General features: G+C 40.7%; 2 protein-coding genes and 1 long non-coding RNA gene across 5 annotated transcripts; 2 read left to right on the top strand and 1 right to left on the bottom strand.

The window, feature by feature from the left end:
- The first annotated feature begins 10,511 nt into the window (after window positions 1–10,511).
- LOC141591503 (uncharacterized) lies at window positions 10,512–14,187 on the top strand. Its single transcript, XM_074411857.1, has 8 exons — window positions 10,512–10,621; window positions 10,710–10,917; window positions 11,007–11,150; window positions 11,337–11,448; window positions 12,656–12,842; window positions 13,244–13,349; window positions 13,482–13,624; window positions 13,759–14,187. The coding sequence occupies exons 1-8, from the start codon at window positions 10,575–10,577 to the stop codon at window positions 13,862–13,864; spliced, it is 1,053 nt and encodes a 350-aa protein (XP_074267958.1). The 5' UTR covers window positions 10,512–10,574; the 3' UTR covers window positions 13,865–14,187.
- A 1,262-nt stretch (window positions 14,188–15,449) lies between these two features.
- On the top strand, window positions 15,450–21,711 carry LOC141591502 (uncharacterized). Its single transcript, XR_012520919.1, has 3 exons — window positions 15,450–18,049; window positions 18,277–18,422; window positions 20,326–21,711. It is a non-coding gene; the product is annotated as an uncharacterized LOC141591502 (long non-coding RNA).
- Window positions 21,709–26,826, bottom strand: LOC141591500 (RNA demethylase ALKBH9B-like). 3 transcript variants are annotated; one of them, XR_012520914.1, is made up of 8 exons: window positions 26,501–26,826; window positions 25,349–25,562; window positions 24,908–24,993; window positions 24,463–24,773; window positions 24,067–24,138; window positions 23,742–23,873; window positions 22,205–22,338; window positions 21,709–21,926 (listed from the first exon to the last, which is right to left on the bottom strand). XR_012520914.1 is itself a non-coding variant. In XM_074411856.1 (7 exons), exons 2-6 carry the CDS (start codon window positions 25,560–25,562, stop codon window positions 23,771–23,773), a joined length of 786 nt encoding a protein of 261 aa, XP_074267957.1. In that variant the 5' UTR covers window positions 26,501–26,826; the 3' UTR covers window positions 21,709–21,926; window positions 23,742–23,770. The 3 variants fall into 3 exon arrangements, 1 of the variants encoding a protein (XP_074267957.1); XR_012520913.1 differs by having other exon boundaries at window positions 22,205–22,247; XM_074411856.1 differs by lacking the exon at window positions 22,205–22,338.
- Between the last annotated feature and the right edge of the window lie 326 nt (window positions 26,827–27,152).

The raw sequence follows: 27,152 nt of genomic DNA, 5'->3' as shown, positions 1-27,152 counted from the left end.
GAGGAAGCTGACCATGTCAAGACGCCGGGGGAGCCCAGAGTGCCAGTGGTAGACCTGAGTCCTTCCCGCACTCGCGGGAGGACAAGATGTCGCCCGCAAAGACCGACGAGGTCCGCCCCCAGAGGAGTGAAGAAGTCCGACTCACCGAGTCGGAGAAGAAGTCCGACTCACCAGAGTCGGAGAAGAAGCCCTTCCCGCCACGGGGAGAGGAGCCGGACTAAGGATGTGAGGAGCCGATCGCCGCGTGTCATTCGACACGTGGTCAGACAGCCCCTCGATGCCTACGTCCTAGAGGTCCCGGTGCCGACTAAGCTAAAGTTGCCACCCATATCATACAAAGGAGAAGGCGACCCAACCGACCACGCCGAGGCTTTCGAGTCTTACATGTCGGTATGGGAGCAACCTGATGAGGTTTGGTGCCGAGTCTTCCCAACGACTCTGCATGGGATGGCACAAAGTTGGTACAAGGGGCTACCCGATGGGTCGGTATACTGTTATGCCGACCTAAGGGACGCATTTTTGGCCTAGTATTCTTGCAATAAGATGAGGGTCGTCGAGACATCGGATCTCCTGACTATCAGACAAGAGGGGGGCGAGTCTCTCCGAAGTTATGTAAAGAGGTTCGATGCCAAGGTTCAGCAGATTCGTGAGCTAAACAGCGAGCTGGCGGCCTTCGCACTGATGAAAGGCCTCCCAAGAGGGGACTTAAAGAACGAGCTCATCAAGTGCGGAGGCCTGAACTTAGACTCCGCCAGGAAGATGGCCGACCAAGCCATAAAGGTGGAGGACTATCACAAAACCTGGGTGGGCCCCAGCGAGGTCGGGCACTCAGAGAGAAAGAGCCGCCGGGAAGACAACCCGGACGAAGGACGCCGTAACAATAATAGGTCACGGTCTGACAGGTCCGCCAGGAAACAGAACTCGGCGGGCGCCGGGGAGAGTTCGGGACCGTACTACCAAAAGCGGTACAATGATCACACCTCCCAGGGGTCGTGTCTCGCTGCCGAGGTCTTCTCCCGAGCAAGAACGAGGGTCGAAGTGGGAAAGGCCTCCCAAGGCGAGGGGACGGTGACACGAGCCGATCGTGAGTACCACGACCACACCGGTCACTTAATCGATAAATCCGCAGCATCTCGAAGAATGCCATTGAAGAGTCGATCCGGAAGGGGAGCCTCAACAAATATGTTGCCGGAGGCCAAAAGACTAATACCGGCGGCTCAAATAAAAAATCCGTCTTTGAACGGATAGGAGTAATCCATGTTGTCATCGGGGGCAACGAGAACGGTGGGTCCGCTCATGGGCACAAACGGCACCTGAACGAGCTATATCAGGCCATCAACTTTGTGCCCAAAACAGCGACCCCCGCTTCCAACATCCCCGACATAACTATTGGGAAGAAGGACTACGAAGGAGTCATCGCCCCGCACAACGACCCACTTGTAGTCCACTTGGACATAGCCAACCATCTGGTCAAGAGGTGCCTGATTGACACAGGCGCCTACACGAACATTATGTTCAGGGAGTGCTTTCTCAATCTCGGTCCGAAGATTGAGGACTTGAGCCCCCGCACCAATCCGTTGTACAGCTTTTTCCGGGCAGGCCTGGTACCCCGGGGTCAATGGGACCGCCGGTGATGTTCGGCGAGGGGAATGCGGCTAAGAATGTCCTATCTGAGTTCGTGGTCATTGACGGCTCGTCCGCCTACAACGTTCTCATAGGCCGAGTCGCTCTGAGCGAGGCCGATCGGTAATGTCCATCCGGGCCCCGACAACGATGTATGTCTCGGACCGGGGGAAGTGCATAAACTCGTCTCAAAGGACGAAAAAGACGAAGTAGTCAACGTCCAGATATCTGCCAGAGGGTGCAACATGCAATCCCTCAAAGTGGCGAAGAAGTCAAAGAAGGGAAAAAGCCCATCCTTACAACAGGAGGGCGACCTCATGGATGCCACTGTCGGCATGGTCGAAGGAGCGGAGACCGAAGAAGTGGAAATTGACCCAAGGCGCACCGTAACTATCGGTGTCAACCTGGAGCCAAAATTCAGGGCCGCTCTCCTAGACCTGCTGAGGAAGAACAAAGACGTCTTCGCTTACTCAGCAGCCGAGATGCCAGGCGTAAGCCGGGACGTAATTGTTCACAAGCTGAACGTACTCTCCACCGCTCGCCCTGTCAAGCAGAAGATGAGGAACTCCTCAGCCGAGAAAGATGAAGCCATCAAAGCCGAGGTAGATAAATTACTAGCGGCGGGCTTTATCATGCCTTGTACTTATCCTGAGTGGTTAGCTAATGTTGTAATGGTGAAGAAATCATCGGGGGCGTGGAGGATGTGTATAGATTTTACCAATCTTAATAAAGCGTGCCCCAAAGATTGTTATCCCTTGCCTCGAATAGATAGTTTAATCGACGCCACGACAGGCTACACTATCTGAGCTTCTTTGGACGCCTTCTCAGGGTATCATCGGTATTCATGGTCGAAGAAGACATGCCTAAATGCGCATTCATCACCAGAACGCAGCACATACATGTATAAAATGATGTCGTTCGGTTTGAAGAACGCCGGTGCAACTTACACAAGACTGGTGGACAAAGTGTTCCAAAATCAAAAAGGGCGAAACATTGAGGCTTACGTCGACGATGCTATTGTAAAAAGCAAGTCTGACAGCGAGCACCTAGCCGATTTACACGAGACATTTTGTTCACTGAGGAAATACAAGATGAAACTTAACCCAATGAAATGCAACTTCGGTGTCCGGTCAGGTAAGTTTCTAGGCGTGCTTGTCAGCGCCAGGGGAATTGATGCCAACCCAGAGAAAGTCCAAGCAATCCTGGACCTGCCGGAGCCAAGGAATCGAAAAGAGGTTATGATGTTGACCGGGAGGATGGCGGCTCTAGCCCGTTTTATCTCTCGGTCAGCCGACAAGAGCACCCCATTCTTCAAAGTGTTGAAGGGAAATAAGGACTTCAGCTGGGGGGAGGAACAGAGCACAGCTTTCAAGCAACTGAAAGCTCATCTTCAAACTCTCCCAACCCTGTCCAGGCCGATGCTGGGGGAGACGCTATATCTATACATAGCAGTTACCTCGGCCACGGTCAGTGCCGTGATCATCAGAGAAGAAGACAAACAGCAACACCCAATCTACTTTGTCAGCCATACATTGTTGCCCGCCGAAAGAAATTACCCACTGATTGAAAAAGCAGCCTTTGCTGTCGTCGTTGCCGCAAGGAAACTGAAGCCTTACTTCGACGCACATCCTGTGACGGTCTTAACCGACCAACCATTGGAGAAAGCATTGGAAAAATTTGAGCAATCCGGCAGGCTCATCAAATGGGCAGTAGAGCTATCCGGCTTCGGCATTCAATACAAGCCGAGGCCCTCGATAAAGGGACAGGCACTTGCAGATTTCCTGGCCGAGTGCACATATCAAGAAGAGCAAAACCCCGGAGTATGGGAAGTATACACCGACGGGTCCTCCACGGCGAACAGCTCAGAGCTAAGCATACTTATCATCAGCCCAAACGGGGACGAGTTTGAGTACGCCTTGAAATTTACCTTCTCGGCCTCAAACAACGAATCCGAATACGAGGCGGTGATAACTGGAGTCGAGTTAGCTAGAGCTGCCGGGGCAGAGCACATCATTTTGAAAACAGATTCACTTTTAGTGGCTAATCAAAGCAGAGGAGAGTACGAAACTCGAGACGACGGGATGGTAAGATACCTGGAAAGGGTAAAAGCTGACACTTCAAAATTGAAATCTTTCCGGATACAATGCATTCCTGTGTCGAACGAGAACAACCGAGCCGACGCTCTCTCAAAGCTTGAGTTCAACCATCAAGAATGTCGGTCGAACCGTCTTTGGTGGACATCAGGAATGCCAAAAGCATTATCGAGACCGTCGGCATGGTGGGCGACATAGAGGCCGAGACGACGTGGATGACTCCGATAATGAAGTACAAACCGATGAACGAATTAGGAGGACCGCAGATCTCTCACAGAAGATAAAGAGGATCGCAGACAAGGTACTTGGTGTTTGAAGGAGAATTATACAGGAGGTCCGTGACAAGGCCACTCTTGAAATGTGTCGGCCCAGCCGACGCGGAGCTAATATCTTGTAAATTCACGAAGGCATCTATGGTCATCACATGGGGGCAAGAACACTAGCCCACAAAGCTCTCGAGCGGCTACTTCTGGCCCACCATGCTTGAGGATTCAGAGCCAAAACCAAAAAGTGCAACACCTGTCAAATGCACGCCCCGGTGATACATGCACCTTCCCGAGACTCGCATCGGTACTTAGTCCCCTTCCTTTTGCACAAAGTGGGGGATGGATCTATTAGGGCCATTTCCAACGGCATCCGGAGGAAGAAAGTACTTGATTGTCGCCGTTGACTACTTCACCAAATGGGTTGAAGTCGTAGCGGTACTGCCAAGACCACGGCGGCCGTAAGAAAGGTAATGGGAAAATGTCATAACTCGTTTTGGGTTACCCCAAGTCATGGTATTTGACCACGACCGAGAGTTTTGGAGTGACACAATAATGAACTGGTTGGAGGAACTTGGTATCAAATTTGCATACTCCTCCGTCCGCCACCCACGAGCAAACAAAGGCGGAGGCAGCCAATAAAACAATCCTCTCGGTTTGAAGAAGACAGTTGAAGACCTAAAGGGAAGATGGGCCGATGAACTACCCGGCGTCCTGTGGTCCCTTCGAACCACGGAGAAAGAAGCAACAGGGTACAGTCCATTCCACTTAGTCTACGGGTCCGAAGCGATCCCGCAATTGAAGCAACGTGTGCGACATTGAACGACCACCTTTAACCCGGTTGAAAATGAGGAAGGTCTAAGAACCTCCCTAGACCTGGTCGAAGAAAGCCGAGATACAAAGACGCCTCAACTTGGCAAAGATACCAAAACCGAATGAGAAGAGCCTACAACCGAAGAGTCCACAAAAGGGACTTAAAAGTAGGGGATCTAGTCCTAAGAAAGTCGGCCGCCACCAACAAAGGGAACATTCATGGTAAATTGACGGCCAACTGGGAGGGTCCTTACAAAGTGGTTGAAGAAATGAGGCAGGGTACATACCGGGCCGATGGAGATATGGAGGGTGTGCCTTTGATGAGCCATTGGAACACTGACAACCTCAGGAAATACTTTGTATAGCGGCGGAGGTGTCCAAAAACTATTGTTGGCACCCCAACGCGTGTTTATATCTATTGAAAAATCATCCAAGTTTTCCATCAAAGTGTTTATCCCCTCCATAGTCATATCGAGGTAGACGCCACGGCCCAAGCCGGGCAGTCACCCCAAGAAGTAGACGCCACGGCAGTCACTACCATTGCAGTTGATACTCGCGAAAGCGACCAACATGCCTTAGGAACGTATAAGTACAGTTGAGACGCAATTCTAGCCGCCTCGGCCAACCGAAGGCCTGGCAGAGGAAGCGATCAATATGTCTACAGATACGAACGCTGTCGAGCCGTAACCTCTAGCCGCCTCGGCCAACCGAAGGCTTGGCAGGGGACACAACGGTCGATACGCTAACATGTTCAAAGCGGCGGTTGGAAAACGTAAATCGGACGCCTCGGCCAGACCGAGAGTGAAAGAGGAAGCGACCAACATGCCAACATGTTTAAAAAAACGTTAAACACAGTTGAGATACGCATTCTAACTGCCTCGGCCAGGCCGAAGGTAAAAACGAAAAAGCGCTCAATTAATAACGAAAGAAGACAAGTGAAGGATTGTGATCAAAGCCCCCGCCAAGCCGGGGGCCAATAAACAAACGTTATTGAAAATGATTACAAGGAGAATACAGACGACGGCCGTCCCCATAGAGATAAGCCAAAACACAACCTACCAAAGTTTTACAAAAAACAAGGAAAAGAAGAACAAAAGGTTACAGACATATCATTTGAAGCGCCAAAAGATGGCAGGGAGGAAAGGCTTAATAATTGGCCCCCGAACAGCTGAAGCTATCCGAGATGCCGGGTGAGCCTGGTGACGACCGCCCGTCTCCCTATGCCTGTTGCTGCTTGCCATCGGCGGCGTCAGCAACATCGTCTTTGGTAGGCAACCCAGAAACTGTCTTGGCAGCTTCAGCCTCAGCTGCCCTCATTCTCTCGGCTTCCTCCTTGGCCGCCTTAGCCTTCTCAGCAAGGGCCGCCTTCTCCGCGGGCTCCTCTTCCTCCTTCTTCACCCTCGTCCCCTCAACGGCCTTCTCCTCCGCGGCCTTCTCCTTAGCTTCAAGCTTGTCATCAAGCAGCTCGTCAAATTTTGGCCACGGAAAGGAGCCATCAAGAAAGAGCTCCCCAATCACTTCCCTAGCGGCTTCTTCGGCCAGGTCCCGGTATTGGGCGTACATGTTAGGGAGGATAACGCGTTGGAGCGTCTCAATGTCCTCCTCCCTCTGGGCGATGATAGCCTCCTTATTCCGAACCACCTTCCCCTGAGCCTGAAACATGGACTTCCATTCGTCCCTCTTCTTAGCATTAAAGTCGGCGACTTTCTGAAGGTGGTCACGCCCCTCCAGCAGTTTAGCGGCATCAGCCTCCGCAGCCTCAACCTTAGCTCTCTCAGCAAGAACGGCCTTTTCAGCGTCCTCCCTAAGTTTTCGCTCAGCAAGGACCGCCTCTTCAGCCTCGGCCTTGGCCCTCTCAGCTTCCTTCTTCGCAGCATCGAGTTCAAGCCTGAGCCGCTCGAGCTGTGGGGCAGCTTCAGCCATGGCCTTTTCTTGCTCCACAATAAGAGCACTGACCACATCAACCCACTTCGACAGCATCCTGGCCAAACTTAGGCCCTCCGACCTAATCTGGACGGGGGTAGGCTTCGGGAAGGAGGAGACGACGGCGGCATCTTGACCAACCGTCTGCGCAGCTTACTTCTCAGCACGCCGTTCAACAGTGTGTCCGATAGACGGCGGCGGTTGATCTACAAAAAATTCAATCAAAGCATCCATGTCAACATTCATGGACATACCAGAGAGCCTGTCATCAGGAACGCCTAATGAACCGGCTAAGTCTGAGCCACAGGATAGATCTGTACCAGGCTTGGCCTTCTTGGCCGGACAACCCATTTCTTTGCCGGCCTCGGCAGCGGTAGCGGCAGCAGTAGGCTCTTTCCTCTTGCGGAAGAGAGGAGATTCCACTGCCAAGGTGACCACCTCCTCGGCGGTAATATCAACGATCTCCACCGTCTCTTTTTGGACTGAAGGGATGGGAGGTGGAACTGATGTCGCCGCCGTCGCCGCCGAAGACTTTGTTTTCCGCGTTCGGCGCGGTATGTTACCAAAGAACCTTCGCCTGGCCGCCGTCGTATCTAAGCCCTTCACTGCCGATCCATGAGATCATTTGGCGCCGGTCTGCGATCACGAGCCTGGGCCTTAGGATGCAAATCAACAACTTGCTTGTCCTTATCAAGTCCCATTCTCCTAAGGATATCTTCGCATGCATCCGGGCCAAAACGGTCTCGTAAAGGAAATGAAGCAAGGGTTAAGTAGAAGAAATAAATCAAAGTTCAAAAAAACAGAAACATTAAAAGAGGAGATGGGCCTCACACCGACCCCACTCACCCCGCCCGAGGGCGGTATGAGGCCGACGTGGCAGAGCGACTCATCCTCGAAGAATGATCTGCGTCGGGGTAACCATCCCTTCGACATCCCATTCTTCTCAGCCTCAAACAGCCTCATCGCCCGCTCCTCATCCGCATTGAGAGGGACCCTGCTGGCGTCCATCTTAAGCTTACTCCGGGAGACCCATTTGTCATGCTCCCCCTTACTCTCGCACCGCAAGTTGACACGGTCTTTGGAAGGACCGGCGATGGATAATCCTTCGAACCTTAACGTACACCCACCGCTCCTTCCGGTCCTTGCGGGAAGAAAGCTTATCAACGGAGACGTAACCCGGCTCCGTCGCACGCCGTACCACCCAACGCGACCTGGGGCCGACGGCCGAAGATGATGAATCCGCGGAATAAGTTAACCGTGGGGACCTCCCCCTTGAAAAGACAGAGCCACACAAAGCCGACTATAGTCCTAATGGCCAACGGGTGCAGTTGGGCCACGGCGACGTTCATGGCTTTGATTATGGCCATAACGTACTCATTCAAAGGAAACCGGAGCCCATACTCCAGGTGTCTGATGTATACGCCGATATAGCCCTTGGGAGGACAACAGACCGCCTGACCTTCCCCAGGAATAACAATCTTATACTCCCTGCCGAAGGAGAAATGATGTTCGAAGAAGTCGGGGCGGAACAATCGGCAAATTTGTGGGTCCAAGCACGGTCAGGGCCGACCTTACAGGCGTCGCCGTGATCCAGGACGTACGGCCTCTCGTCATCAGCGTGAGCCCTTTCCTCATCATCACCGTCATCATCAACATCATCATCATCCTCCCAATCCTCCAGAGCTTTTGGATCAACTTCAGGAGAAGGAGACCTAGGGCCCCCAGACCTTATCGGGATGGCGGCCAGTGCCTCCTCCTCATCAAGGCGCGACGGGGAACCCCCCGGCGCAAGGTTACTAGGTCCGGCATCAGCAGAAGACATGTTCACAACAAAAACTTAACAATTAAAAGTTGGGAAATTTGTTTGTTTACCTTGAAGAAAAAGTGCTACGCCGAAGTAACGATTCTGAAGATTAGAATAGAAAGAAACCCTTGAAAATCTAAGAAAGAAATTTTTTTTGAGAAGATGAACTTTGTGCGAAAATTAAGGGGCATACTACTCTATTTATAGAGCAAAGCCCACGAAGACGGACCAATCAGGGCAAAGCCCATGAAGCGTCAACCAATCAACGCCGAGCCACGTGTCAAGCATGCAGCCATGAAATGTCAATCGACAAACAGTTACAAAACTTCTTCAACACGCCCCTTGGTATCTACTTGACAAACGGCCCGCTGATTCAACCAAGCTTGGCAGCACCGGCTGGGGGCAATCAAAAGCACACGGCACTCACAACCTCGGTCTCGGACAGCGCCACTTTCTTTTCCACATCTGATGTCCATTACACATCCATGTGGAGGGGGGGATATGATACGGTACGGCCTAAGCAGAACCAAGCCGAGGTAGAAGAAGCCGGGGCAGAAAATCTCAACTTGCGCAGAATACGCTCAACACTCATCGAAGGTCCATACCACGGCATAGACTACGCTGGGGGCAAATTGATAGGGCATATTCTGCACCCGCTGACCGAGTCAACATATCGAGCAAGGTCAAAGATATCCACAGCAAGTCAACGACTTAGACAGCCTAACCGACGCAGCGACTGTCGGCTGTCTCTTGGGTCTCTACTGGGACAACTAGCCAGCCGGGGCACATATCCGCGTACTCATATCCAAGACCCCTCGGCATGGAGTCAACAGGGCCCGCCGGCCTGCCATGGGTCCCTCGGCCGAGGGTAGATCAGTCTTTCCACCTGCTAGCCACTTGGCCACTACGTGACAAAAGGTGAAAGTCTATAAATACTCCTCAACCCTCATTGAGGAAATGATCCACAATCTAACCTAAAACACCTCATAATCTGGTAATATCTTTCTTATCTCTCTACAATATATACTTCGCCAAGTAACACACAACTTATCTATTTAAGTTCACTGACTTGAGCGTCGGAGTGAGTACGCTCGGCCAAAGCCGAGCCCTCAGTTTGTTCATTGTTTCAGGAGAGGCCGACAGAAGGATTCAACCAAAGACGTCATTCTACAAGCCACGAGTGGTAACAAATAACTGCTTCGGAATTACACCCGGAACAAATAATTAATTATATTTATTATGTATCGTACATAAATTAAATGATTTATATAAAATAAATTATTCTAATAATTTTATTATCATTGACCAATGGGCCGAGTCTGATTTCGAATTTAAAATAATGAGTCCTCTCGAGTTTATGACAATCGTGTTGCGAGTCAAAATTTACGAGCCTTTGATCCTGAACAAACAGATTGGGTATGAACAAATCTACGGGTGGGTCAAGTTTTGACACGCAACATCAAGTATGTACATGACTCAAGTCAAATTCAAATAAAATAATGTATACCTCTTTAAGTTTTGAGATTGTAGGGTGAAAAATATATACAATATAATTTTATAATACATGTACATTGTACAATGGTGTATATGCTTAATGAAATTTCATCACATGTAAAACTATTCTTTAAAATTTATATTATTTGATAAATATATATATGTTTTTTACATAATCATTTATATTTATATGCTGTTATATTTGAAATAACAAGTGCAAAAATATTTGCACGATTTATATTTGAAATACCGTTAATCTGTTATACATATGTTAGCAATGTACAAACTTACTGATTTTAAATGAAATTACAATACAAATAAAAAATCTTAAATATGACTAATAAAATTTAAAACATTATTTTTTAGGTTTTTAATAATAACAAAATTCGAAATAGCGAGTCCGTCTAATTTGCACGGACTTAAAACTAGTGTATGAAGAAAAGCAAGAAATATGCGCATATGTAAACCAACACACAACATATATATACCCTCCCCAAACCAAATACAATACCCTCGATCGTCACTCACCTGAATTAAACAGGTTTAATTCCAGTACGAACAATGGCGGACGACTTCGCTCTTCTCTCCTCGCGTCTCAAATTAAACAGGTTTTCCTCCTTAATTTCCGATATCTTCGCTTTTCTGGTTTTGAATTGAATCCACAATGTTTTCAATTTTCATTTGAATTTGCAACAGTTTTGACGATGAGACACTTCAAATCCTCGACCGAATGATCTTTTCTCCTGATATCAACGAATTCCAGAAAATTCGGACTAATGCTGTTCAATTTGTCTCATCGAAATTCCTAACCGTAATTCGCCAATATGCTGATAAACCTGTCGAAGTCCAGCTCTCTACTTTCGACTTCTTCATTCGCGCTTTCGAGACTCTTAATGAGACACAGGTATTTTGATTTTAATGATAGTAATCAATTTTTTTGGATGTCGCAAAATCACTTGGCTTATAACATAAGTGTTTCTGAATTTATCGTAGAGTTGCTGGTCTTTGAAGTTCGAGAAACTAGTTATTCGTGATTCAAACGCGGCTTCTCAACCGAATTTACATGTTACTTGCGAAGAATGGTTGAAGTTTGCAGAAGATGTGTCTGATTATGGTTTATACTGTATCGCTTCAGAGGTAAATCCTGATTTACTACATATAAGCTTTGATTCAACAATTATTTTCTACTTTTCCCCTATCCGTCAATATGTCTGATTTACCTTTCTAGGATTTTGGATAACCTGGCTAATGACTGAAATTAGGGATGTATCAACGTATCATAGTCATAGCATTTACTGTCTTTGTTATTTTCTCTATTTTTAGGCATGTGAGTATGCTAGATCGTGCTTGGATAGAAATGGTGGTGATGGGGATCATGACAAATTCATTGATAGAATCAACAGGCTTAAGGATGCTGCTCTCCCAAACCACTTGGGTAAGAACATTGCTATTTGCTACGTAGCTTCTTATCGCTATAATTGGCTGCGCAGATGCGGACATTTTTATGCGCTACCAAAACTCACTGTATAAAACACTTGTTTTTGTTTGGAGTGTGCAGCATATATTAGCATATTAGCCTTCCTGAGTGTGCTCTTTAAATTTTGTTCTAGCAGCACAGCCTTGGCGAAAATGCTATTTTTTCGACCTCTTGATTATTGACATCAGTTCTTAGACACTTTAGATCCACAAAGAGACATATTGAGGTACTATTCTGCCTGTACCTAGCCTTGATAGGGCTAACCGCTAGCCCTTGGCCATGAGACCGTGTCACACATCACATATCTGGTGCATGCCTTCAATGCATCACTGCAAACCTGACAATCAAGCATTTTGGCGTGCATAATAGTTAGTCACCTATGCTCGGTTTGGGATGCCTGTCCCATATGGCGTGCGTCATGGTATGGCCTTGGTCACCAAAGCCCCTAATCCTCTGCTACGCCTATAACTTATATACATCAAAAACTACCTAATGGCTTATCCCTGATGACTTGAGCCTATTGGATCTCTATGACCTTGCTACTAACTATATGGGCTAGTTTTGAGTCCCAATTTTGTCATTATGAATGTAATTTACGCAGAACTAAATACCCGTCGTAAAAAAATGAACGATTTGTTAAATTTGTATTTTTTGTCATCTTGTTGAAGTATGACTACTCGGTATTTGATTACTTTTTGCCGCTGTTTTGAAGTTAATGTGACGCCACAAACTCGACGGTAGAATCCAAAATTTGCATAATATCTCATGCTAGTGCTTTGCTTCTAATCACTATACTAATTTTTGTTTGGTCGAACTAGACTAATATGAACCGAAATTAATAGTCGACCCTCCTAATACTACATCATTCAAAACCGTTCGCTTGCTAGAGGAGTAATTTTAAGCTTCATCAAAATGCAAGGATTATTAGGGTGTTGATTCTGATATATTATGTAAATGCATGAGTAACATTAAACCATCAATGTTTGAATTTGCTTGTTGGAAATGGAATAATGGTAATAAATGTGATTGTGTGTTAATATATTATACTACCAAGTCTCGAAAATGAACATTTGTCTAGCTAGCTTTAGAAATCTAGAAAATGCACTGATTAGAATGAACTTCATTGTTAGTTGTTTTGGTTTGATTTTGATTTTGAATGGGTTAGGTAACGAAGACAACATATGTGATATCCTAGAAGAAGACGTGTCTGATGGTTGTGATGTGCATACGAGTGAGGACAATGAAGAGGAAACCGGACAAGTAAGTAGGAAACAAAAGACAAAGAAGAGGAAGACAAAGAAGAAAAAGAAGAACAGGGGGATAGGGAAGAAATTCTGCTTCACCATTGATAAGTAAGTACTTCGGCTTTCAATTAATGTTCAGTTGTTTAAGAAGAACAAGCCGTTACATCGGTGTTGGCTTTGTTTTGTAAAACTAACCGAAAAGTTAGCTAAAACCTAAAAATGTAGCTGAAAATTGAAAGTTAACTACGAATGTAACTGATGATAAAAAGATTAGGAGGTACCTAATTATATAAAAAAAAATGTTTGGCAAACTGAAAATGTAGATGATTTTTGGTGAAATGACGTAAAAGAATATGATAATTATTCAATAGTATAAATGGAAGGGGTGAAAATGGAAGATAAAATAAGTTTCGGTACCTTATTTGGTTGAATAAGCTATTTGTCAAACACTTGCAAAAAAAAAAAGTAAGGTAGCTGAAATTTGGTGAAATAACTTTGATGGTGTACAGGTATGTCTTGGAGGTGTGCAGAGAGTTGGATGAGAAGAAATTGTTCATGGTGTACAATGCCGTTGTTATCCTAGGATTACCGGCTTTTCAGAGTCTCGTTGAAAGGGTAAGATAATCCGACGTTTTGTAGACGTAATATATATTCTCTCATATTGTACAAGTTCTGTAAAGTTTAACGCGCAAGTTTTTAGATAAGTGACACTTTTAATTAACTTTCCCGTATGTTCATTCATTTCAGGTTAGGAAAATTCAAGCGGATGGTGGTCAGAAGACTTACGCAGGTGAGCGCTTGAAGAAAGGCGGAGGCATATTATGGAGTTTGCTCAGGAAAGAAAATAATTTCGCCTACAGGGTTCTAGCTGAGAGAGAGAGACAGCTTAAGTTATGAATTCAACTTTGTAGTCTATTATTTCATTTTCATGTTTATAATAGTAGATTAGTAACGTTATAATTTTTTTATGTTTTTTTAAATTGATGATTGATCTATATTTTAATAATTTCTTTGGTTTTTGCAGATGCGATGTGGTATTCGTCGGGATTGATTGTCGAGTACTGAAACTAGCTCAAGTCATGATTTCAACAATGTGTTTGGAGTGCTTGGAGCCTGAGTTGAGTCCTTAACTATGTGTTTGGATAATACTCCTTTAGTTTGGTTCAGTGGCTTTGTGCTTTGAATCATTCATATCCAAGTCCATAGTCACAAAAACAACGTAAGTTCCAATCATTTTAGAGCCTGTTTTATTCCATCTTATAGCCCAAGTCCTTAAGCTTTGCGTTTTACTTCAGCAGTTATAGCTAAGAAGTTTTGACTCTAGCTAGTACTTATGTGGAATCTGGTGTATAACTTGATATTTTAGCAATCATGTGTACTACTCCAGTACTTATGTGGAGTCTGGTGTATAACGATCTATGATTAGCAATCTAGCATATGGATTTTGATGAAACCCATGTGATGAAATTTATGTTCGTACTTCATTGACATTCAAATCTGAAAATCAGGATTCTTCAATCCAAAAATCAATTGAACCGTGGGCGAGGAAATGTACTCATTAATAAAAAAAAGAGTTTTTTTTTGTCAAAAACTACCTTATATTTAGGGATCTTTGTAAAATAACTACCTTTATTTTTTTTTGTCAAATGCTACCTTTTATATTTTTGATTTGTATTTTTAGTACCTATTCCAACTTTCCGGCCAAAAAGTCAAATTTCAAGCATTTGTGTTTCTTTTACATTTTTTACCTTTTAACCTTAATCAACTCCTTTTCATTCTCACTATTTAGTGCATCCTCTAACTTTTACACTTCCCTCATCTTACCTCTCTCTCGACAAAACAAATAAAAACCTTTGTTAATCAATCATCAAGTCATTGCATTTGTGTTGATCATCATCATCCACATTCCCAGCTCCTCGAGTTTACTTCTAGCATTTGACAAATATTAATTTTTAACAAAAAACCATATTTTTAACAATAAGTAATTTGTACTTCTTTATCTCCTTCTTCGATATCTTCAAAGTCTTTATCAGTGCCATTGTACTTGGATTCGAGCCTTCACAAAATCTCCTTAAACGCTTTCCTATTTTTAACCATGTCATTTTTTTAGAGTAATATTCTCACTCAATAAGTTGTTAATTATCTTTCTTTGTCAAATAGTCATATCTTTACCCACCCAAGAGAAAAAAACTGCAATTATGAGATTGTGAATCATGGTCATAGTAAGGACAAGCGGCAAATCGTCTTCCTGGATTGAGGTGCGTCTAAGAAGTTTGGATGGCAGTTAGGGAGCCACAATAGCATTCCATCCTTGAGTAAGCTTTGTTGCTCATGTTGGAAGACCTATTTGACATTAGAAAATGGAAGTAGAGAGAATATAATTAAAGAGAAGAAAGGGAAATGAAATAGGAGAAACATGAAGGTAAAAATGAGAGGAAATAGAAGGTAGAAAAACAGAGGAAGAAAGGATATAAGAAAAGAACATAAACATAAGATCTCACGTGTTAACTAAGTCAATGCCCGAGTATTGATTTTTTTTTGGCCGGAAAGTTATAATAGATACTAAAAATACAAATTAAAAATGCAAAAGGTAGCATTTAACAAAAATAAAATAAAATAAGGTAGTTATTCTACAAACACCAGTAAGTGAATTATACATATGATATAATTATTGAGCATTTAGTTAAAGTTTTTGAGTTTTGTTTTAAACATTATGAGTTTTATTACAAAGTTTTTGAGTTCATTTTTTTCAACATAAAACTAAAAAAAAAATTACAATATAACTCAAAAACATTACATATAAGCCCAGAAAAATTTGAGTTTTGACGTAAAAAAACTAACATGTAACTTTTAAACTTTATAAAGCTCGAAAAAAATACACAAAAACCTCAAATATATATGGAGTCTAATGTAATAGATCCGATGTATAATCCTTTTTCTCTACAAACACCCCAAAATATAAGGTAGTTTTTGACCAAAAAAAATTAAATGCAATAGTAGATTTGAAGTTTATAATTATTCATGGGATATTCTACATGGTACCCCTCAACTTTTCGACTTTCTACGTGGTACCCCTACACTTTTTAAAACATACATGATACCCCTAATTGTTGTCATTATCACTAAGTGCACCCCTAAACTTTATTTTCCGTCAATTAAACTCAGTTTTAGGCGTTAAGGAAAGACTTGGGCGCGTAACCAAGCTTGTCATTTATTATCCCATGACATATGGACTCTATTAAGTTCAATATCCATCTCGATCCTAATATTTATTGATATATATGAGCTAAAAAAATTTTGACGGAAAATTTATTGATCCCATGCCAAATTATCACGTCCAAACATGGATATTGAGCCTAATAGAGTCCTTATGTCATGGGATGATAAATGACAAGCTTGGTTACGCGTCCAAGTAACCACTTAACGCCTAAAACCGAGTTTAATTGACGAAAAATAAAGTTTAGGGGTACATTTAGTGATAATGACAACAATTAGGGGTACCATATATATTTTAAAAAGTGTAGGGGTACCACGTAGAAAGTCGAAAAGTTGAGGGGTACCATATAGAATATCCCATTATTCATTTAACCCGCTTGACGTCCTTGCGACTATATTTAGCAGTTAATATATTATACAACTGGTTGTATATACAATTTATCCAATGGGTAGTTGAGCTTTGTTATAAAGTTGTCGAGCAGTACCAACAAAATTATCGAGCTATGATACAAAGTTATTGAGCTTAACAGAATAATTATTAAGCTCGATAACTTCGTAAAATAGCTCAAAAACTTGTAAAATAGTTCAACAACTTTGTGTAAGAGCTCAACAACTTTGAGGCGGTTGTATAATGCTACCATACAATTGGTTGTAGGATAGTATTTGTGCTATATTTAGCATTAATTATATTTGATTCAAGAATTGCAAATTTGAATTCTGACATCTAATCGACTTATATATAAGTATATAACTATTTGAAATTATTCATCATTGAACCATTAAAATTATGTTGGGTCGAGATTAACAAACCTCGACAAAATTACAAGATTATATGAGTCATGAGACCAAGAATAAAAGAATATAAAATATACAAGGAAAAGTAAAAGAGGCGTCAAAAATTAAAAGTACACCAAAATAATTAAATCTATGAATCGTAAGGATTAAGGAATTGGTAACTGGTAAGACATACTGTAATCTACCATTAAGCTAAGAGTTGATTGTTGTTACCCTTCATGACATTAACATAGTTCCTCTTAGTCGTTCATTTCTTCTCTATTTCCTTTTTTATGGTAGTTGGATTTTCTTTTCTCTTTTCCTTTTTGGAAAATTTTGTGCGGTCCAAATTCATTGCATGTGACGTAGAGTAGGTAGAGTGTTTTGTGTAGTCCAAAATCATTTCTTTATTGTAATATATTTTTACAGTACATATTTCTCTCATTATAGTACTTTTTATATCAATCTTTCCATTTCTATACCCTTGACTAAAAATTATCAAACCTAATTTTCTCTATGTTCTCTCTATTGTCAAATCTTCAACTTCATTCAACCCCTTTCAAATTCTTCAATTATGAATAATTATTCGAGTATAGAGCAGGTATTTAATTTGCTAATCCATTAATAATAATTCATTTGACTGTTTGTTATAGTTTTTATCCTTTTTAATTAGGGTTTATGTTCAAATTAACTGGGGAATTACCATCCCTAATTACTTCGCAAGTTATTACAGTTTCATTTGCTTCAAACAATTGGTCTCCCTTGTGACGGGTTACCATTTGTGGCGGATATTTTGTGAGATAAAATGATAACAAAATGGGTTAGTGGAGAAAGGGGACCACATGAATAGTGTTGCAGAGAGAGAAAAAGTGGGTACTTTGTGAGGTAAAATGGTATCCGTCACTCAAGAGTGACGGATATGTGTCGTCACAAACAAGAATTTGTGTGCTTCAAAACCTACATTCCGAAAAACAAGCATAACATTTGATGCGTGCTTCATTTATACATTTTATCTTGCCATTTTGCACGCATTTCTATGCCATATTGAGTAGCGTAAGCTACTATTCCCCCTTATTTCGGTTACTTTGGGTCGTATTATGTTTCATGTAGGTTGTTGGCCCAAGAGGTGAAGAATGGGCCAAAACCCGTCCCCGGAGTTGTACTTTGGATACTAGTGAAGCTTGAGCTCGGAAACATTCGTCTTGGAATGTGTGAGGATGTAAAGAAGTGCGTGAGGCTGATGCTGAATGTCTCCTTGTGGATACGATCCCGACTTCCTCTACTGCACACTGGACTCCTCCACCTCACATAGAATACCCGTCTAAGTAGGTTGTTTCTACTCGCGTGCTTTCAATGTTAACAACTTTTGTGCTCCCTAATTTTTCGCTTTCCTAAGATTTAAGCTTTGATGTTCCACCCTTGGCTGAAGGGTGGAATCATTCGGTGGATTCTTACAGGAGCTGTCAAAGAAAGTTAATGAAGCTAAGACAGTATTTCACATTGTTTTTATATGCTCACATTGTATATTGGTGCTACTTATGCTTTTGTGTAGCAGATGCGCAGATTTATGATAAACTTTTAAGGGCTTTGAGCACCTACTCTTACCTAGACTCAGATGCGGCTCGCTGATCAATGGCAGCTTGCCATGACCTCTCCTTGTTTGTTGCTGGTTTGGGGAGGTCTTTTGCGCCCTATCTTGTGAGTTTCCATTTCCCTTTCTGCTTTACTTTACTTGTTTTCATCTCGTTCCGCGTACACTTTTCCATATATTTTGATGCTGCTGATTGTTTGTTTATCACAATGAGGATGCTTTGATTTGGGGAGGGTATGCATCTGTCTGTTTGCATACATTTGCATTTTTATTGCATTTCTGTTTGCATACTTCTTGCATTTTTGTATGCATTGTTCTTTCTTTTCCACTTAAAAAAAAAAAAAAATTGAAATTTAAAAAAAAAAATACAAAAACATGTTTTCTTTTGCATATTAGGTCGAGTCGGAACGGCTAGATAACAATGATGAAACCGCGTTTGTGCTTTTATTTTTCGCCCAAGCCTTGCATTGCCAATACCTTTCTTGTACAATCTTTTGCATAATCTACGAGTTTGTGATCAACTTTTCTGAACGAATAGACTTGACTTAATATCGGCAAACTACTCAAAATTTATGAGGTATAGAGCTTAATAAACTGATGACATTCATGATCGGTTTCATTCTAGGAATGACGTGTTTCCTTCCCAAAACTCGCCATTCCCAATGGCGTGTTTGTTTTAGTCCATTTTATAGGAACTTTTTTCCTACTTACTATAAACACGTCATTACTAATGACGTGTTTGTTCCGTGTTTCAGGTTCTGAAAATCCGAGCCTACGTGGACACCATTTTGACAAATATTTTCAAAACCGACCCAAAACGATAAATTTTTTATTTTTGAGCATTATTTTAAAAACGGATTCAGATTATGAACATGTGTGCCTTGTTTATTATATCTTTATCACTAGGAATGAGAATATCAATAATAGGATTTATACTTGATAGTTGACCCATTCCTAACAAATACGTAGTATGAACTATAAAGTGTTTAATAAAGGGCGCTCCACGTCTGTATAGTTTAGCAATATCACAAATTCTCATGTGTGAATTTGTGATGGGTATATATATCGTCTACTATTTATGTGAGTAAATAAGACAAAAGTAAAGCGTATTACGACGGTCAAGTACTACCTATATCGTCTTGCGACGGGTCGAGTACTACCCTCATATTTTCCTTAAAATATGAGTACATTTTATGTCATTACCTAAATTTATTTATTAATCTTATTGTTTAATTTTGTTTTTCTCAAATTAAAATATAATGATGAAAAATGTTGAAAAATAATGAATTGTCAATTTAGACTCTATATAAATAATACATATACTAAAACGTAAAACTCTGAAAAAACGTATATGCATAAATGCATTCCACGGATACTTAGAGCATCTCCAATGGTTACCTAAAAGGACTTGTTTGCAAATAAAAAAGATTTCAAGCTACTTGCTTAACCATTGGAGCACTCCACATCAACTAGCTTAAATTAAGCTACTAGCTCCATGGAGCTAGTAGCTTAAATGGTCCCACAAGAAAATATAACCAATAGAAAAATAGTTGTCTCATTTATTTTTTATTTAGTAATTAAGAATTAAATAAATTAATAAAAAAGTGTGTTAGTTAGGTCTCATCAAGCTAATACTAAATAGGATTCACCATTGGAGAACTTCAGCTTGAAATTGTTGTTCTTCGAAAAATGATGTAAGCGAAAGGTAGTTAATCTCAACTAAAACTTGAGATATTACGAAAAATACAACCCGATTAAAAAAAGAGCCCAGTTGAACGGAAGTTAAGTATATAGGGGCATTTTGCCCATTTCATACCGAGAGAAGAGCCTTTTTCCAGCATAAAGCCCAATTTGCAGCTTCCCTCGTAAAATTTGCATGGTACAAATTCAAATAATGGCGGACACCCTCGCTCTTTTCTCATTGCGTCTCAAATTAAGTAGGTTTTCGTTGTTCCGATTCCAATATCTTTGATGTTCCTCGCTTCTGCTGCTTTTGAATTTCATCTATAGTTTGTGCAGTTTTCATTTCAAATTATAACAGATTGGACAAGTCGATGCTTGGTATTTTGGACTGAATGCCATCTTCTTCTAAAGATGTCAAAGAAATGCAGCATCTTCGGACTGAACTTGTTCAATTTATCAGATCACAATCTCTAACCATGATCCACCAATCCGCGGATAAACCCATCCTGCACAAGCTCTCCACTATTGACTGGCATTAATGTTTATGAATTTTGGAAAATCACTTGGTATGTGTTTTTGAATTCGTACGTGAAGTTGCTTGCCTTTGCGGTATGAGGGACTCGTTTATTGCAACGAATGACTGAAATTTGCTGAAGATGCGTTTCAGAATGCTTTCTACTCTCTACTCTGTCACCGCTAAGAAAACTTTAGATCTTTTTTTTTTTTTTTTGACAGCAGAAAACTGATTTACTCTGCTCTTAGGCAAATCAAAATTCCACCGTATTTAAAAACATTTGGAGAAAATTGTATCCAAAGACATCTCATCCATTTCTCACATCCCTTCTTTTCCCCGGAAATTTGTATCCAAACAAAGTTCTATATATCGAGGCCCGGCCTATAACGTGTATAGCTGAATGCCTAAGCTTTTAAATAGGCAAATAGACACCATTTGATCAACAAGTAACATTAAGCATAGAATTCTGATAGAAATGATAACATATTCTAGAAATTTAGCATGATCTGAGTTCAACAATCAAAATATTACGAAAAAGTGACATCAAGCCATCAACAATTTTCAGTCACACACAAAAGAAAGTTTGAAGCATGAATATTACCCTTGGACAAAATATTACGAAGGACGTCGTTATGGTTATGGGTTTATGGTGGAATTTTGTGGCAAGTGGGTTGAAGGTAGATGACGTTCTTTAGAAGTTAAATTAGAAGATTGATTAAAAAATTAGTGTGGGTGGAAATGAGCTATATACCCTTGACTTCAGCGTTAGTGTCTGTGTCTGTGTTCTTATCGGTGCTGCCTCGAGTCAGATACATGAATTCGTATAATGGAGTTTGCATAATATATTTATGTATCGTATACTATAGTAAGATGTGATATCGGACTCGGTTTGAAGAGTCGGACAAGAGTGCGTACCGAAATGTTGAGCTCGGCAATTTTATGTAAAGTTGTCAAGATTTTGGTCTAAAATGAAGTGTCAGAACAACATCCATGTATCGGTATCATGTACGTGAGCTCATACGAAATGTCTAAGTAACATAGCTAGTAAGTAATACCACTCATTGGATACTTCCATAAACTAAAGACACAAGAAGACGGATACCTCGCATACTATATAGTACTCCGTCATTGAAAGTTTGGATGAATTAACCACATCATGTTAGCATGACAAATAGCAGCCTGGACGCCTGGTATAAGCCCAAATTAGAGCACCAAAACTTCAAAGAAAAACCAGTGAGCAACCAAAGCTAGGTTTGTAAGTGGATCGTTAAGTATCTGTTTTTTTCCCAACTCCATAAAATCAGCAAAAAGCACATAACAGAACTGGTAGCCTGGCATTTTTTTCTCGAAACAAATAACAGCAACACTTGTACATCACAGTATGTAGCATCATGGCAAAATCTGCAAGATACACCTGCAATAATGCAGCACAAATATCTCACATACGTAAATTAGCTGAATGAAAACCTCGTTTAGAAAAACAGCCAAGACAGAAAACTCTTGTTTGCAAAATGATCATTTGAACCATGAAAGCATTTAGTCACAAATGCCAATTAACATCAACTTTTTTTATACATTTAACAACAGAAATATAAACTTCCTATCACGCCTTTTGGGAAATCCTCAAATCTCCACACACAAAAAAAAGGTTAAAAAAAAATAGTGGGATGAAAAGAGGAAAGAAAGGCAAACCTTGTTAATCACTCTGACTGGGTTTTCCAGAAATGATAGAGGCCTATGTTCAACAAGAGTTTTAGGATCAAAAACGGGCAAAATTGAGGAAGCCGTATCTCTCTGGCTTCTGAAGGGGGAGCAGTAACAAAATGCTGCTTGTGCAAAAGCAAATGCTGGTTAACAAATGCCAATTACCTTTTTATTCATTAATTTCTACAACGCCCATATTCTACTCCCTACCTGATTTTTCTCCTAAAATTACAAGCTTACATATTTACTTCCTAACATATGTAATAAGTCCATGGATTTCATATTTATGCAAGTTAATGAATGAGTTTTAGTTCTTAATTTACATATTGCATCTGTTTAATAAGAGTTTAATCAATGTGGCTAATTCGAGAAAACTAAATGCAAGGAACATGAAAGAGTTCTAGTATCAACAACCAACAATACCATTTTCAGGTTTACTTACTCTACTACTATTATTACTAAACCTTGTTTACTTGAATTCATTGTTAAACATACGCTCTTACTCTTGTGCCCTTGAATTAATCATTTCTCATAACTCCTTCCCCTTAAACACTCCCCAAACATTGAGAAGGAAATGCATAAGAGATTATTAAGATCAAAACTACAATGCAACTAACAGCTACTGTCACACAGACAAACTGCTAGGAACTCCATAAATTTCATCCGGAATTTTTTTGACCATATTCCTGGCTAAAATTCAGAACTTCACAACAAAAGATCAAAAAACAGAAAATTAACTATCAACACTACAATACTGAAATCTAAGATCAAAAAACGATCAAAACTACCATATTTTGGTCCTAGATATTAAAAAAAAAACAGATAGTGCAGCATGCTGCATCAATTGAAAGTTAAAGAAGTAAAAACTCAATAACATCGAGAAATCATTAAACCAGGTTCAAAACTTGCATTACTGATTAAAAGAAAAACTGATCGAGTTAACAATGTTCTAGGAAATAATCACTATAAATTAGTAAAAAGACAACACCTTTACGCTTGCGGGCCCACGATCTATGGTTTCATATATTAGAGGGAGGATTGGTGATGATAGAGCCATAGAGGCATGGAAACTGGAAAGAGATAGGTCGCTAAAGGGAAATGGTGTTGGAGGGAAAAGGGGTCCGAGGGAAGCTGTGGGTGCCTGTGTGGTACAAGATTGAAAGATAGTGAGTGAAATTGGGTAATCTAGGCACGTGGGGAAGAAAGGAGTCACGTGATAGGCATGATTTACACTATTGCTAGAACAGTATCCAGGCCCTTCTTCCTTTTAAAGGGTAGTAGATACTATCATGCTCAAAAGTTTCATGGCATCAAAGATTATGTGTTTTTTTATTAACACAAATTTGATGTCACTAGAAATTAGATTGTATTAAACATCTCACTAAAGTAACTACTTATAGTAAGGTATTTATTGGTTTTACATGTAAAACGGTTTTACATGAGACTCTCGCTATTTTGAGTCAGTCTCCTAGGAAAGTAGAAGTATGTACAAGAAAGAAATTGTGAAGCCAACAATTGTTCTTACATGAATGAATAGTGAGTAGTGAAAAGAGTTTAGTCAACGGGCAGCACCGGTTTAAGGCCTTGCAAGTTGGGTTCTGGAGCATAATAGACAGGCCGCTTTGATTCCCTCATTCTCCTGAAAGTAATAGATATCCTAGGAAAGCCGAAAAGAGAGTGAAAAAGGTATATCAGCAGCATAGCATTAACTGTGAAGTACAGTAACATAAATCAATCCATTTATCCTATAAATGGAATGTGGATCGAGGAATATGTAAGACTTTTGGATTTTCCTCATTATGTTAAGAGAATCTGAGAAAGTCCTCAACAACAGAAGATAAATTAATCACCTCTTGGATGGCACACCAGGCACACAATGCTTGGCAACATTAGCTCCGTTTCCATTCAACACCAACACAGACCTGAAAGCGAAGGCATTTGATGTTACCATCTCTAAAAAATCCAGATAAAGCTATTGTCACTGATAACATTGACCCAATTCGAAATGAATATGAAATACACACTTGGCCCTGCTTTTTTCGGCTGAAGTGAACTTAACTGAACTCAACTGGGCTAATTCTGAATTAGCTGAGACAAAATGAACTTAATGGAACTAAACTCAACTGAAAATAAGCTAAAAAAGGGGCCTAAATAGAGTGTCTGATGTATAGATTTTAAAGAGGCCAAAGTACATAGCCCTCAGTTCCATAGAACAATAGAAGCTAAAATATATGTACAACACTCACCCAACTGGCAAGGGAATTGCAAAATCTCCACTAAATAGACCGGGACCCTCGATGTTCAACACTTCCCCAAACAATATCTCGCACTCACTGAGGAAAGATATAGTACAAAAGGGCCGAAGGAAATCATGGTTATCAATGTGTGGAGGGATGCAGTCCCCCACGTCATATATGTTGACGATACAGCTGTCAGGAACACAGGAAGGAGGAAGAATAGCCCATTCGATCAGCCTTCTAATTAACCCTTTGAGCAAAGAAGGTAACGGATCAACTTCTTCTGTTGAAAGGATGCCTGGAGGGTTACCTTTCTTATCCTGCAATAATACCTCAGGAATAAAAATGTCGGAATTCAGATATCTAGCGGTTTCAAATAACACACATGAACTTGAGATTTTGAGTTAAAAAATCAACAAACGGGGAAAATTCTCTCTCATTCACAGAAACTTACAGTTGCGAAATTATAATAGCAACCGAATTGCACAGTAACACGGCCTTTGCCTTTCATCCACTTTCTGGGTGCTGCGTAAGTGCGCTCTGAAGTATGTGAAACAGGAAAAGCAAGCAAACAATGAAAAAACAAATTGCATAGGAAGCATCTGATTGATTAAAAGCGGATAATCAAGAATGAGATGATATAAATTTCCCCAATTACACTTTAATAATGAAACAAGAAAAGCAAGCAAACAATGAAAAATCAAAGTACATAAGAAGCATCTATTGATTAAAAGCGAATAATCAAGAATGAGATGATGAAATTTCCACAATTACACTGTAGTTATGAAACAGGAAAGGCAAGCAAACAGTGAAAAATCAAGTGCATAAGTAACATGATTAAAAGTGGATATTCAAGAATGAGATGAATTTGTCTAATTGATTGATTGATTATTACCTTTAAGCTCTCCATTTCTTCCCTTCTCCATCAATTCATAGACATGATCAACGATCCTTTCCTGTTCCACTGCATTAAATACACCAGTGTACAGCTCAAGACCCGCCGCAATATTAGTAACCTTGCCATCGACCCTCCTCAAGCAGACAAAATCCTTTTTTATCCCGACATTACTTAGCCTCAGAATCTTCTTTGGTTCCCTCGACCGATTCATCTGATTGCCAAGAAAATCGAATTTGTTTTGGTTTCAGTGCTTTGTAATAAACTACAGTGGTTATTGAATTACCAGAAAAGAGTACTAGTGTACAACTACAAGATTCGATTTATAGTGAATGCAAAGCTTGTTTTATCATTTTACTATTTTTAATGAAACAAGTGGAGAGCGCCTGCATTGTCCCCTACCCATTTGACCATGGTTCCATAGGTAACAATACTTGGTTGAATGCCAAGCTTAATGACAGCTACATCCAGCAACTTAAGAATTGCGGAGAGTACTAGTGTACAACTACATTGATTCTCACGCTAATCTCAATGAATGTATTCATATAAGTCAAGGTTTAGGCCAGAGTAAGATCAACACAAGAAGGACAAAAAAACCGCCTATTTTCTTCGGAAAAATATAATCAAAAGACGTGATCAAGTTTTTTCTCGAACATCAAATTAGTAACGATAAAGAAAGTGAATAATCCAACACTAACAATCTAGCATGATGATAATCGAACAGTTCAAATAATAATCTAAAACTAACAATCTGATGATAATTGAACAATGTACTTATCAAACTTAACATCAAATTACAAAAGTTACGAAACTCAATAAAATAAATAGCATACGCAAAAGAGCGCGGAAATTATTGCGAATAACGAAAGCGAAACTGAAGTCGATTACCGCGAATAAACATACTTTAACCCTAAATCAACTAAAAATTGTCGAAATTGAAGTGGATTAGTGCGGAAATCATCAAGTATACCGTACCACTAAATCAACTAAAAATTATCAAAATTGAAAATTGAAGTGGATTAGTGCGGAAATTAACGAGAATAAACATACGGTAACACTTAATCGACATTAATTACTAATCTGAATTGCAAATAATGAACATGATTATGTATGTTAAAGTGAAATTGGAATTGAAATGGAGAACAAGATTACCTGAAGAGATGAGTTGAAGATGATAATCTCCTCCCTAATTTAATAGTGACTGAGTGACTGAGTTCAGTGAATGAGAGCGCGCGTGCGCGCGTGTTCTTCGCATATACGAGTATTAATTTTGATTGCCAAAATCATTTCCGACAACCTATAATCCACCCTAGTCCTACCCCTGTGTTCTTCCCTAACATCTGAACAATAATCAATTTGCAAATAAATTTGTTTTTAAAAAAGATGCTTTCAATTGTACAACGTTTCATATATTCATAGACTGGACTTCTAGCCACTATGGTGTCACACTTTTAAAACTTTGAATTTCAGGCCAAAATTATTATATGGACATACCTCCTCATCTCTATAAATAAATCTTTTGAAACTTCTGGCCCAAAATTATACATATGTCCTTTTCCAAAATTTATTGAACAATAGTTTACAAGACTAAGGCCCTGTTCTTTTGGACTTAAACTCACTTAACTTAGGTTCACTTTAACTCCTATAAGTTCAGTTCAGTTCAGATCAGATCCTATAAGTTCAGTTCAGTTCAGATCCTATAAGTTCAGTTCAGTTCAGATCCAATAAGTAGTTCAAATCAGATCCTATTAGTTCAGTTCAGCTTTAATAAGTTCAGTTCAGTTCATATCAGATTCTTTTCAGT

This window comes from Silene latifolia, chromosome 7 (genome assembly GCF_048544455.1).
Source record: "Silene latifolia isolate original U9 population chromosome 7, ASM4854445v1, whole genome shotgun sequence".
NCBI classification, from domain to species: domain Eukaryota; kingdom Viridiplantae; phylum Streptophyta; class Magnoliopsida; order Caryophyllales; family Caryophyllaceae; genus Silene; species Silene latifolia.
This window is presented reverse-complemented; position numbering and strand designations above follow the sequence as displayed.